General features: G+C 44.0%; 1 protein-coding gene across 7 annotated transcripts; it reads right to left on the bottom strand.

Annotated features, from left to right (window-relative positions):
* Nucleotides 1-392: 392 nt before the first annotated feature.
* Nucleotides 393-12,526, bottom strand: GNPDA2 (glucosamine-6-phosphate deaminase 2). Of its 7 annotated transcripts, none has more exons than XM_084856867.1 (8): nucleotides 12,355-12,526; nucleotides 10,780-10,921; nucleotides 10,356-10,515; nucleotides 6,996-7,097; nucleotides 6,630-6,812; nucleotides 5,329-5,513; nucleotides 4,106-4,280; nucleotides 393-1,838 (listed from the first exon to the last, which is right to left on the bottom strand). In XM_084856867.1, the coding sequence occupies exons 3-8, from the start codon at nucleotides 10,477-10,479 to the stop codon at nucleotides 1,777-1,779; spliced, it is 831 nt and encodes a 276-aa protein (XP_084712993.1). In that variant the 5' UTR covers nucleotides 10,480-10,515; nucleotides 10,780-10,921; nucleotides 12,355-12,526; the 3' UTR covers nucleotides 393-1,776. The 7 variants fall into 7 exon arrangements, 6 of the variants coding, with proteins under 6 accessions (XP_084712993.1, XP_084712994.1, XP_084712996.1 ...); XM_084856868.1 differs by having other exon boundaries at nucleotides 10,780-10,871; XM_084856870.1 differs by having other exon boundaries at nucleotides 6,996-7,030; nucleotides 10,780-10,871.
* Nucleotides 12,527-13,117: the final 591 nt, after the last annotated feature.

Here is a 13,117-nt window from a genome sequence, read left to right as displayed (position 1 = left end):
CCAAGCTGGTGTCCTCCAGATGTGTTGGACTGCAACTCCCATCATTTTCAGCCGGAAGGGCTAGTGTTTAGCATATAACTGAACCTTAAACTGAAACCATTGGTTTACCTTGCCTGATACTTGACAGAGCGCCTTCTCTCTTACCATTCTGCCTGGTCACTGAGATCATCAGATGAGGTGCCTCTGCTGGTTTCGCATGGACCTACAGCCTGGTTGGAATCTACCCAAGAGCCTTCAGTATGGTAATTCCCTCTGTGGAACTCCCTGCCTCTGGATCTCAAGCAGGCACCAACAATGCTTCCAGCACTTGCTGAAGACATTTTCATTTCAATGAGCCTTTCCCGACTGACGAGACACATTTTTTATTGGTATTGAGGGTTTTTTTAAGAACATTTAGTATTGTGTTTTAGTCCTTTTATCTTTTATTGTTCACTGCTCAGGAATCTGTTTAGATATGGAACAGTATATAAACGTAAATAAAACACTTTTAAAATAAAGTATTTGCTCTGACAGTAGTTGTCCCAGGTCTCAGAGTGAGTCCTCTCATAGCCCTGCTTAAGGTCCTTTAACTAGAAATGTCAGGGATTGGATTCAAGACACAGTACTTGTGCTCAACAACTGAGCTACGGCCCTTCTCCAGTAGTAAAGTGATACAAATGCATGTGTAAGACAGCCCTTACTTCCCTACTATAGTAAACATTTTAAAATTCCTGGATCAGGTATACAACAGACTAGAAAAGGAACAGACGTATTTCACCGTTTGTGTAAGGAGGTCCTGTGTGATCAAGTTGGTTTCTTGCCTTCTAGAAACTGGCACAGTGTACCTTCCCAGGACATAGCACCCTTCTCTCTTTAAAACAACTGTCAAAAAACCAATTGTAGACAATGCAGATAGTTATGTTAAGCTTTACTGGTGTGGCATTTTTACTTGCCATTTAACACAATGGGAAATTTAATGGTTGTATTGGCATTCAAATTGTGTAGAACCCCCCTCCTTTTGTAGGATTAACCATAGCAAACCCTTCAGAACATAAGCTCAAATCATTTAACAAAAGTAAAAACAAGTGCTATAGCAGAAAGTTACATATAAGCCCTAAAAATTAGTCTTAAAGGTGCAATTGACTGCAATATACCTGCATTTGATGCAATTGACCAGCACAGCTACCTCTCTAGAAGCTATCAAGACATTACTGAAATGATCACCTGTAAAGCAAGTGCTATCTTCAAATTCACTTGCATTGATTCTCTGCCCCATAGATAATGAGGTGTAGATTTTAAGGCAACCAACTGCTGAGGTTTAACTGACAGTTCTGTATATGTAAACATTTGATAGTAATATGCCCTCTTATCAGTTCATAAGTTAATATTACAGGTCTACACAGACACACACATATAAATGCCTTGAGACAAAAAAAAAGTGTTTTTATATCTGAGTTACACAACATTTTTCTCTGCTTGTGGGCAGCTTGTCAAAGGCTATTCTCTCAAGTCAAAACTGATCCACTGGTTTCTGATAGGTGTACAGGGTGTAACAGGCAAAACAAATATGGGTAGCAGAAAATGAAGCTTGTAACAGAAAGCAGAAAATGAAGCTTGTAACAGTGCTAAGAGGAATGTGTGTACATTTGGACCATTAGGAAAAATAAGACAAATCCCCCACAGTACTTGAGATTCTCCTGTGTAGCCAGTTCTCAGCATATGGCATAGCGGTAGATTCATCTGTTGCCTAAAAACACTGCCAGGGTCAGCAAAATGGAGTCCAGCTTGGATTCTCGTTCAGTTTTGCTCCTTCATACTGTACAGTGGGTCCACGAGTTTATTGTGCACATGCATTAAACCTTGAGGGGGGGAAAGCAGTATTAGTAATATCTAATGTAGAAGAATGAACTTGAGCACACTCCGGGCAAGAGCAGAGGACAGGAAGGCCTGGTGCTATGGTCCATGGGGTCATGAAGAGTCGGACATGACTTAATGACTGAACTACAACGCAGAAGAACTGCCACTCCGGCCCTTGATTACATTTTTCACAATACTGGATTTGAGATTAAAGATCCCTATGTATGGAAAATAGGGCTGTTCTATTTGAGGCCATGCAACACAGATTAATTCCATTTTACTACTTCAGCCATGTTATAGTCTAGAGACCAAATGAATGAATTTTAGAGACAAACACTGAAGAAAAACCAAGCGTTCCACAGATTGATGTTATCCCTTTGATCTTTTACATGGTGTTAAGTAATATGCTAGATGTATAAGCTCAAGGAATAAATTGTCTATTATTATGGTTTTTTGTTTTTTTTTAAGAAGTGTTTCTTCAGTAACTTGGGGAATGGGAGAAAACAGAGGCATGTTTGGTCTACACATGTAGCAGAATGAGGGGGTAGAGCTCTTGAGTTACTCAAGCAGATGGGGAGACAACGGGTGAGACAAAAGTGGGCACCCTCTTTTGCCACCACATTGTTTAGGCAGCAAATTTAGAGTAGCAGTTTTGGTAACTTTTTAAGGTGGGGCCCAAAATGTTTCCGGGCAGGGAGAGGGTGCTTCCCATGGCAGCACTGATGGTTTCTGCTTTTCTCCCTGTCTCACGATGTAAGAAACTGGCATTATGGCAGCTGCAACGCCTTTTTTTCCCCCAATAGTCAAAACTTCACTCCAGAGGCATTCTGGGAGGTTGGGAATGTTAACTATCACAGCACATTCATACATGCAACTACTCATTTGCTGTCTGGACCTTCACTTGATGGCTTGCATCAATTTTCTCAACAAGCTGTTGCAGATAATACCACCAAAAGGACTTCTGTATCCTCTCAATAGCTTTTCAAAGACATCAGTTTACATAATGAGCTGGGAGTCAACTGCTGAGTTAGCAAGTGGTACAGATGCATGTGTAAACTAGTTTAGACCAGTGGTGGGAACCAGTGGCTCGTGGGCCAGATGTGGCCTGGGAGGGCCTTCTCAACCAGCAAACCCCCCTATCAACTCTGACTTGCCAATGGGGGGCTTTTTTCAAGCCTAATCACTGTGTGCGCATGCACGTGTATCAAGGCTAATTACAGCATAGGGGCAATTGGGTTTTTTTCTGCAGCTGTGGAGAAAAGGGTTAATCCTCTCAAATACTGTGCAACCCCCCCCCTCCCCCAAATCATCTCCCAATGTGGCAATTGAGCCTGAAAGAAGCCTCTCACTGGATCCAATGGGAGGCTTTTTTCAAGTCAATCTGCTGAGGGGTGTGTGCGTATACGTGTGTGTGTGTGTGTGTGTGTGTGTGTGAGAGAGAGAGAGAGAGAGAATGTTGCTTTGGCCCCACTCACTTTTGCGTGTGATTCTGCCCACCACTGGCATGAGGTCCCTGGAAGGCTACTGTCATGGTCCCACTGGAAGAGTCCTCCTCAGAGGAGCTGGAGTCCCAGGACACCCCAGATCAGGTACTGCCACCAGACCAGCAGGAGCCTGGGCCCTTGGGGGTGATGGCTGCAGGTCCATCCCTGTTAGGAGGGGATTCTGCCACTGGGGCAGAGCTGAACAGCTCCCTGGCCCCCAGGAGCGTCGTCGCTTCAAGTGAGAGGCTAGTAGGGCCCTTGCAAGAAGGAGTGCTTGCTTGCAGAGAAGGACTCCTCAGGAGAAAGCAACGCTTCAAGAGCAGGGTGCTGAACAGGCAGTTTGGATTACTGTAGCTGAGCTCTGGGTGGGGCTCAGCAGGCTTTGAGGTTAAAAGTCTTCACTGTAGACCCACCCAGTACTGGAACAACAATGTTCATCCAGCTCCCGTGACATGTACCTTGCCGTGATTGATGCAATCAATACTACTGACCTTTGGACTCCCTATCAACTCTGTCTCTGGGCTGTGCAACTTATCTGACTGATTGCCTGTGTTTTGACCTGTGCGTGTTATTTGGCCCGCTTCTTTCTTAGGCCTGAACCCCACTGGATAGAAATCTGTATGCTGGAACATTTGCTGGCTTCATTGCAATGCCTCTGTGTTAACCCTGCACTCAGAGTCTGCTGCAGTCAAAGCAGGACAGCTACCCACAAGGCAATGTATCACTCAGGCTGGAAAAAAAGGCTCCCTGTCCCCTAATTTAGTCTATCGAAGGACAGTACTCACTTTTAAAATACTTGACAGTTTTAACTCTTAGTTCTAAGGTAGCGTCTTCGTCACATACAAAGATAGTGTGAGGATGTTGCTGAAAAGCAGAAACTGTCCACATGTGATTGACTCCTTCTTCAATTGCCTTGTACAAGGCAAAAGCTTTGTGCGCACCAGTGATTAGAATCATCACCTGGAAACAAACGAAGGTAAATGTATTAAGGTCACTCAAACACTGTCCCTTTGCGAACGTAGATCTGTTGCTGACTGCTACAGCAGAGATTAAGCACATATTTCCTATTGGCTTTTTGAGACATTTTCCCTATGTGTAGGAAATATCCCTACGTCATAATTAGTTTTATGTTATTTACTTTAAAAAATGTCTTGGCTGCCTTTCAGGGCAGAAGCACTCCCAAGGCAGTTCATAGCAATAAAATACATAAAACAGTTAAAATATTAAAAGTGATAAACACATAAACACGATAAAATAACGATAAAACAACAATAAAAGCTGACAATGAAACCAACAACAGCAGCAAAAACAGCAACAATAGCAATCATATCAAGAGAAGGCCATGGTAAAATAATACGTTTTCAAGGCCTTCTTAAAAGCCCGCAATGATGGAGCATGGCAGACCTCCGATGGCAACTTGTTCCAAAGGTGTTCATATAAGACAGGGATGGGCAATTTGTGGCCCTCCAGATGCTTTGGCCTACAAGTTCCCTCAGCCCTAGCCAGCACAGCTAATGGTGAGGCATGATGGGAGTTATAGGCCAAACATCTGGAGGACCACATTATGCACCCGATGTAGGAGAAAACATTTTTTACTGTAAAAAAAAAAAAAAGTACTCTTGTTTTATTTTTAAAGAACACTTCTTCTGAGATTACATCTGTTCCGGCATCAAAATAGGGTGATATACGGGGACTATGGCTTGATTCAGTTCAGTTGGAAGGATAACTCACTAGCAGGGCAAGTGATGTTAATGGAGGTAGGAGTGTTGTGGAAATAAAATTATCCTTTTCCCTGTCTCACTGAGAGGGAAAAAAAAAAGACTTACTGGGCAAAATGAATTTACTTTACAAAGACTGAATCAGACGTTAGTGGAGAACATTTGTAACCACCTGATTAATTCTGAAATGCTTTCTTTTTCATTGTAAATTGTAGTAGACTTATTTCAGATGCAGCTTCTGTCTCAAGAAATGCAAAAAATATCCAGAAGATAAAAACAAATGTTCTTACTTCTCTGGCATCCATTACTGTCCCCACACCAACCGTTAATGCCATCGTTGGAACTTTAGATAAATCCCCATCAAAGTATTTTGCATTTGCCAGTATGGTGTCCATCGCTAACGTCTTCAGTCTTGTTCTTGATACCAAACTTGATCCTGGTTCGTTGAAAGCTATGTGGCCATCTGGACCAATGCCTGGAAAGAGCCAATGATAACTGTGTAAGTAATCCTTATAAATATTATGCTGTAGGTGACATTTATTCTGAGCTATAACTGAAGAACTGAACAATGATAACACTAGCAAGTAACATGTGCTAAGAGGCCTCGCATCAGGTTAACACTGCTGAAATAGTTCCAAATTGGTTTGTAAGTTTTGCCCAAACAATCTTTCTATAAGCTGAATAGTTTGAGTTATCTGACAGCTCACCTTTTTCTGTATAGGTATCTACTTTCTGAAGGGGAGGCCTTGCTTACCATACTGTGGCTTACTGAGGTTTGTTTGGCCACGGTATGGAGGAGGGCCTTCTCAACCGTGGCACCTCTCACATGGAATGATCTCCCCATCAAGATCAGGCAGGCTCCTAGTGTGGAGTGTTCCCGCCAATAATTCAAGACAATTTGTTTGCCCAAGCATTTCCCTGATAGCACTGTTGCCTCTGGTTATTTTTAACGAGATTTTATTTTGGGTTTATTACCATCTTATTGTTTTAATGATTGGTTCTATTGTATTTTAGCATGATTTTATCTTGCAAGCTGCATAGGTTTTTTTTTAACAAAATGAAAAGCAACATGTAAATTCTCTGTAATAAAATAAACAAAATATTGCAACAAATGTGTTTGACAAGTTTCCTGCTTTTTGTAAAGATGACTGGGGAAATCAGGCTGGAATATAGATGAAATATAGAGGCATGTGAAGAAACATGTACCACATTTTACTGCTATATCTGCTATGAACAGAGACTAAATCTAATATAAGCACTTCATGTACACATATAACAGCCTTCCCTAACCTGGTCCTCTCCAGATGTTTTGGACTTCAATTCCCATTAGCCCCAGCTAACATGGCCAATTGTCAGGAAAGCTGGGAGTTGTGGTCCAAATATCTGGAGCACACCAGGTTGGGGAAAGCTGGCAAACAAGTTTAAAGACTGCGAGTAAATGAGAACGAGCCAAGCTTATCGGCTACCCCATGTTTCAGTCTTTTCACCTTCCTTTGTTCCCTCCAGATACTTGAATTACGTTCTGAGCACCACACTGCTCACTCACTGAAAGTTCTCAGTTTTGCATCCATTTAATAAAAAAAAAGTTTACCTCCAACAAATAGATCTATCCCGCCAGCTTCCTCTATCTTTTTTTCAAATGCATCACACTCTGCCTTTAGATCTGGAGCATTTCCATCGAGAATATGAGCATTGTTTGGATCTATATCGATGTGCTTAAAAAAATTGTTCCACATGTAAGAATGGTAGCTTTCCGGATGACTTCTGGGAAGCCCTGGAACAAAACATTTAACCCAACGGCTAATTTAAAATAGTTACTCAATTACTGAAATTATTTTGCAAACAAAATGTAGATTTCCACAGCATACATTAAACAATTCAGAACTATCCTCTTTTGTGTAAGGCCATTTGTGAATTCCGGCCCGTATCAGAAATGCAAACATTTTAAAAGACTTACCCACATATTCATCCATATTGAAGGTCTTCACATATCTGAAAGACAGATCGCCTCTTTTGTGATATTCTATCAGTTTCTGGTAGCATCCCAGAGGCGTACTTCCTGCATTAAGCAAGTTAGGAAAAAAGCCTTTACTTAGCTGCAAAATGTAACGATAGTCACAGATCCTGTTATAGTTACGTTGATCTCTAAACCAACTTTGAGTTTTGTTTCATTTTTTGGGTGCAGAGGGAAAACAGCTCTCCTCCAAGTCCTCAAAGAATATTTTTTTTTTGAGAAAGCAACGTTTTAATGTGTCCAAATGACTGAAATTGCAAAGACATCTGACTTTACCCTGAGCAGTATTTAAAGTGTTATAAAGCTGACTCCATCCTCACTGTAGAAAGAGTGTGACAGTTTTGACACCAAATTGTTTAAGGTGGTTAAGGGCCAGCAAAGAGCTCCAAATGATCTCTCCAGACTGGGGGAACGGGCATTGAAATGGCAAATGCAATTCAGTGTCCAGGTTTGGATGATCATGGGGGAATAACAACGGGGGGAGAAGAAGCCATCATGGCTTCTCCCCCCGCTGTTTCCATAATTACCTGCGCCGCAATATAGACTGGTGTGTTGTTCAAACCTGGTGCAGGCTTTATACAAGCCACGATGTGCGATAGGGGTTGTAGGGTGAGTACAAAGCCACCCTGCTGCACTGCCTTCGTATGGCATGCTAACCTGCATTTCAGCATGGGTAATTATGTAAACAATGGGAACCTGCATGGAGGGAGAAGCCACGATGGTTTCTTTTCCCCCTGCGATCATCCAAACACGCCCAGCATAGGTAAGTGTAAAGTGATGCACATTGGGGCAAGAATTCCTAACTGCTGGTGCCTGAGCTGGTGATGAACGACAAGAATGGTGGTGAACAGTTCAATAAAAGCACTGGACTGGCATGTAGGTGCTGAGAAAAATGTAAAATCCATGCTGAGGATCATTAGGAAAGAAATAGAACATGAAACTATCATAATTCCTTTATACAAATCTATGGTGCAACCACACTTGGAATACTGTGCACAGTTCTGGTCACTGTACCTCAAAAAGGATATTACAGAGCTAGAAAAGGTGCAGAAAAGAGCAAGCAAATGACAAAGGAGCGACTCCTCTATGAGGAAAGGTACAACATTTGGGGGCTTTTTAGGTTATGAAAAAAGGTAAGTAAGAGCAGACATGATAGAGCTGCATAAAATTATGCATGGTGTGGACAAAGTGGACAGGGACAAGTTTTCCTCCCTCTCTCATTATACTAGAAACCAGGGTCATCCCATGAAGCTGAATGGTGGAAGATTCAGGACAGATAAAAGGAAGGACTTCTTCACACAGCACATAGTAAAACTATGGAATTTACTTGCACAAGATATAACAATGGCCACCGATTTGGATGGCTTTAAAAGGGGGTTAGACAAATTCATGAAGGATAAGCTAGTCATGATGGCTATATACTACCTCCAGTATCTGAGGCAGTATGTGTCTGTATATCAGTTGCTGGGGAAGATGGGCGGGAGGATGCTACTGCGCTCTTGTCCTGTTTGTGGGCTTTCCATAGGTGGCCAGTGTGCACAGAATGCTGGATTAGATAGGCCTTTGGTCTGGATTAGAGTGCTGGATTGGACAGGCCTCTAGCATGGCTCTCCTTAGGTTCCTACCCTATGCAGATTTCCTTAGAAACTAATCTCACGGAGTTCAGTGTGTATACAAGGTTTCAGCCTTAGCCCCCACTAAACACAGTCATGGTTGGTTTACAAGTTCACCTGTTCATGAGGCACCACATGCCCGGGCACACTTGTACTGACCTTCAAAAAGGGAATCTTTCCCCAGAAGCCTGAACAGACAACAGGTGTTTGAATGCACTCCCACTTCTAGCAGTCTTTGGGGGCAGTTTCCAGCTCCCCTCCATTCCCCTCCCTGTAACTGACTCACTCTGGAAGCCAGTTCAGGCAGTTCAGGCGGAGTCTGACAGAGAAACCAACGTATGAGCTAGTCCCTAAGCCCCGCCGAAATCAGTGGAAATTGGTTCCAAGTAAACTTGACTAGGCCCTTGTTGAATTTTTTTTCAGGGCTCAACCAATGTTGCCCTGCATGTGTAACGACAACCACGCATTCCTTTGGGAGTGGGCAATGTGCAATGCAGCAGTGGTAGCGTGTGCAATTTTTCTTGCCTTTTCTTCTTCCTGTTATATGACAAAAGCAGATTTCTGTCTGCTTTTTGTGGTCAGAAGGAATTTAGAATTTTAATAAATAATAATAATCCAGTTTCCCCCATCATGGCGCTTTCCAGATGTTTTGGACAACAATTCCCAGCATTCCAGACCGTTGGCCATGTTGGCCGGGGCTGAGAGTCGAAGTCCAAAACATCCTGAGGTGCCAGGTTGGTAAAGGCTGGTTAACCCTTTCCACCCCTGCAATTCTCCCCCACACAAAGATGCATTTGGAACCCTGCAGGAAGAAAAATGGCTTGAGGTAGGGGGAAGTAGCCTCAACAGAATTGGCTATCTGGGTTTTTTCCACATTTGTGAGCACAGCCATTTAGCTCCACCTTCAAGCTATTATTAGGGAAATGAGTCAGTCACAGAGAGAGAACAGAAGCTAGACTGAGGTGGTGGTGGGGGTTTCTGGATAAAAGCAGTGTCCCACTTTTATACACATGAAGTTGAAGAAATAACAAAGGCTTCTTGCTCAATAGTTACAGCACAGGGATACACTTGGTTCTAGTTACTCCCTTTTTTCTCCAACATGACAGTAGCTTCTGCTCAGGGCAGAAAAGCAGCCCAGAGTCACCAAGGGAGCGAAGCCTTGGTCCCAACGCATTCAGTGGTTTGGGACCAAGTTCCTTGAAGGACCGCCTTCATCCACATCAGCCTGCCCACACTTTAAGATCAGAAACAGAGGCCCTTCTCATTTGCCTACTCGTAACAGCAGTCAGGTGCGGGATCACACAGGAGAGGGCCTTCTCTGCAGTGGCTCCGCACCTTTGAACAAGCTGCCATCCTTTGAACAAGCTATGCTCCATCATTGCAGATTTTTAAGAAGGCCTTGAAAACGTATTATTTTACCTTGGCCTTCTCTTGATATGACTGTTCTCATTGCTATTGCTGCTGCTAACGTTGTTGCTGGTTTTATTGTTGGATTTTATTGTTTTTATCACTTTTAATATTTTAATTGTTTTTGTGCATTTTATTGCTATAAGCCACCTTGGGAGGGTGTCTGCCCTGAAAGGCAGTCAAGAAATGTTTTAAATGAATAAATAATGAAAGCCACACTACTGGAACATCAAACCGCTCCTCCTCCCCTACCCCAAGCTTACCAAATAAGAGGATGCATTACCTGTTGGTAAGCCAAGAGTAAAATATCTGCTTTGACTTGGCTTGAACTGGATGATGCGATTGCAGATATACTTGGCAGCCCATTCGCTAGCCAGATCATAGTTATCGAGTATGACCAGCCTCATCCTTTTGCGAAACAGCTCCTGCAGCAAACCAAGGAGCTGAGAGCGAACAAGTTATGCAATTATTCAAAGAGGAACAGAGAGAGCAGGTTTTAAGCCAGGATGGTGCAATCTGTGAACTACAAAAGCCCACCAGCTGTCAGCCTTCCCCAACTTCCAGGATTCCAGGCTGGGGAAGGCTGAGCTATGTAGTGGGACCTGCCAGAGCCTTGACAACTCCACCTGGTTTTGTTTTGTTTTTTTTCTCTCTTGGGCATCCTGCCACATCAGAAGGGTTTTCATGTCCCTGGTGGTCCATCATACCTGTACGGTGATCTCAGGCTTGCTAGGTCACAAACTGTGCAGATCTGTTTTAGGCAGCCTTCACATCCTCTGACTAAACAACAGTTGCTGTCCTATCAAATAGTCAAGAATGGCCCTCTACTTAGGAAACTCATCAAAGACCCTGCAAGTACATTACATTTCTGCAATTTTAATTTGATCAAGAAGTAGTTTAATAGAAACCTCATAATTGGGGGGGGGGGTGGTGGTTAAAAAGCTCAAAATTAAAGAAGCACTGTTCCTAAAAGTGTTAGTTTCTCTAGCAGTAGTAGAAAAGCATACAAGAGATCAGATTATTTTTTTCAAAGTAGGTTTTTTTCCACTGCTGGACAGTAAACCACAAACATAATGGTTGGGGCAGTTACAGAATAGAATAATTGCAGCAGTGATTTTTATTTCTTCTATTCATAAGCCATAATAAAGACAGCCAACCCTATACATGTTTACTCAGAAGCAAGTCCCACTGTGTTCAGTGGAGCTTACTCTTCAGTAAGATTGTTTAGGATTGCAGACTTAGAAAGGCTAAATAAATAACGCAATATCATTTACTGGATTAGCTTAGATTGCTGTACAAATATGCACGTTTTCCGGGAGGCAGAACTCATAAGAAACAACAGATTCTTATAGCACCTTAAAAACTAACATATTTTATTATGCCATAACTTTTTGTGTACTAGAACCCCACCAGAACACGAGATAACTAAAAGCATGCCAAAGAACTTTATGCCCTCCAAAGCCTGCATAGTGCTACAACAAACTTTGATCCAGCAAGGAATATCATAAATGACCTGATATGTTCCTGTATTTTTTACTTTCGGAAAATGTATTCTCCAAGCTGACACAGAATATTAGCTTGCTTCTTTTTCGGTCTCTAGGACTACCAAAACTACTTACAGTCCAAACAGCAATTATTGCCTTTTTGGCTTTATGTTGCAATGTGCAGTCGAATAAAATCAACACCAAAACAGCTACAGATTTCAACGGGGCTAGATTTCATCCATAATGTCCGTAGATCGACCATCCAATGCAACCCTGCTGTAAGATCTCATTTTTTAAAACCAGGACTTGTGAGTAAACTCACACGGGGTTTACAAAAAGGGATATCCATTATGTTCTGCTCTGATTTTTGATTTATTTATTTATTTGGAAGGAGTGTGGGCGGGGGGGGGGGAGAAAAAAACACTTCCAAACCCAGTAAGGTATCTGGCGCCCTCCCGATGTGCTGGCTGGGGATGATGGGAGCTGAAGTTCAACACCTCCGGGGGACCCCAGATGGGGAAAAGCTGCTCTAAGGAGGTCAAGTTTCCCAGGCCATAATTTGCTCCCCAAACGAGCACAGAGCAAGGCACCGGACAGTGGCTGGATCGCTCTGCGCCCCACAAAGCGGCGTTCTTTATTTCACATGCAAAGCGCCCCCTCCCCACCCTCCGCCCTCTGTCAGAACCGTATTGCAAAGCGACAACCCAGGACTCGGCAGCCGCTGTCGCCAACTCCCGCCCCGCTTCGCATTCGCGGAGTCCCGCCGTCCCGCCTCCCGCCCAGCCCAGGCGACCGCACCTCTCGCGCCGCACGACACAGGCAGGTGACTGGCGAAGGGGGCTGCAAAGGAAAAGGAGGACGAGGAAGCCCCGCCGGCCGCGCGACGAGGGGGCGGGGCGGGGCCAAGGCGTCCGGGACGGACGGACCGACGCAACCTCTCGCTGTCTCGACGAGCGCTACAGATGGGGACGGGGCGGAGCCTCTCGGCCGGCGGGGAGGGGAGGGAAGGGGAAGGGAGGAAGAGCCCACTGCGCGTGCGCACGGTGGGCTATATAAACGCGGCCAGCACTCCCCCGCCGCGTCCATTGTGTCTTTTGCGGCCGGCGGGGAGGGTTCGGGGAGGCTCGTCTGGACGTTTATTTGAAGGCGGAATTGGGAATTCCCTTTAATAACAAGGCTCCGTTTAAAGTGCTGCTTTTATGGGCCCGTGTGGTCTTTGGCTAACGGGAGAGGGGATATCCCGGCAAACGGAATAATGGTTCGGCGGGGCCTTCTTTAGTAGCTATGCCTGACCTGGGTCTTTCATATGTAGCGTTCTTAGAGTCTCTCTCCCCGCACCCCAGTGTAATGAAAAAGTGGGGTTCCTTATAGCGCTCCTTCCCTCAGTATGCAGATAACCGCTGCAGGTTTGTAGAGATACTTTTAGTCTTTTGGGACTCTGGTGCAGATCCTTTTGTGTGTGTCTATCTTAGAATCATAGGACAGTAGGGTTGGGAGGGGCATATAATGCCATCGAGTCCAACGCCCTGCTCAGTGCAGGAATCCAAGTCAGAGCATCCCC

This window comes from Heloderma suspectum, chromosome 5, assembly GCF_057233095.1.
Source record: "Heloderma suspectum isolate Gila_16-S chromosome 5, 16-S_ref, whole genome shotgun sequence".
NCBI classification, from domain to species: Eukaryota; Metazoa; Chordata; class Lepidosauria; order Squamata; family Helodermatidae; genus Heloderma; species Heloderma suspectum.
This window is presented reverse-complemented; position numbering and strand designations above follow the sequence as displayed.

Bases quoted from the DNA above. Each gene is read 5' to 3' on its own strand.
- GNPDA2 (XM_084856867.1), bottom strand. From the start codon at position 10,479: ATGAGGCTGGTCATACTCGATAACTATGATCTGGCTAGCGAATGGGCT. The intron at 7,098-10,355 runs GTAATGCATCCT...TGCTTAATGCAG, and splicing joins TACTCTTGGCTTACCAACAG to GAAGTACGCCTCTGGGATGC. The intron at 4,281-5,328 runs GTAAGAACATTT...GTTTGTTTCCAG, and splicing joins CAGTAATGGATGCCAGAGAA to GTGATGATTCTAATCACTGG.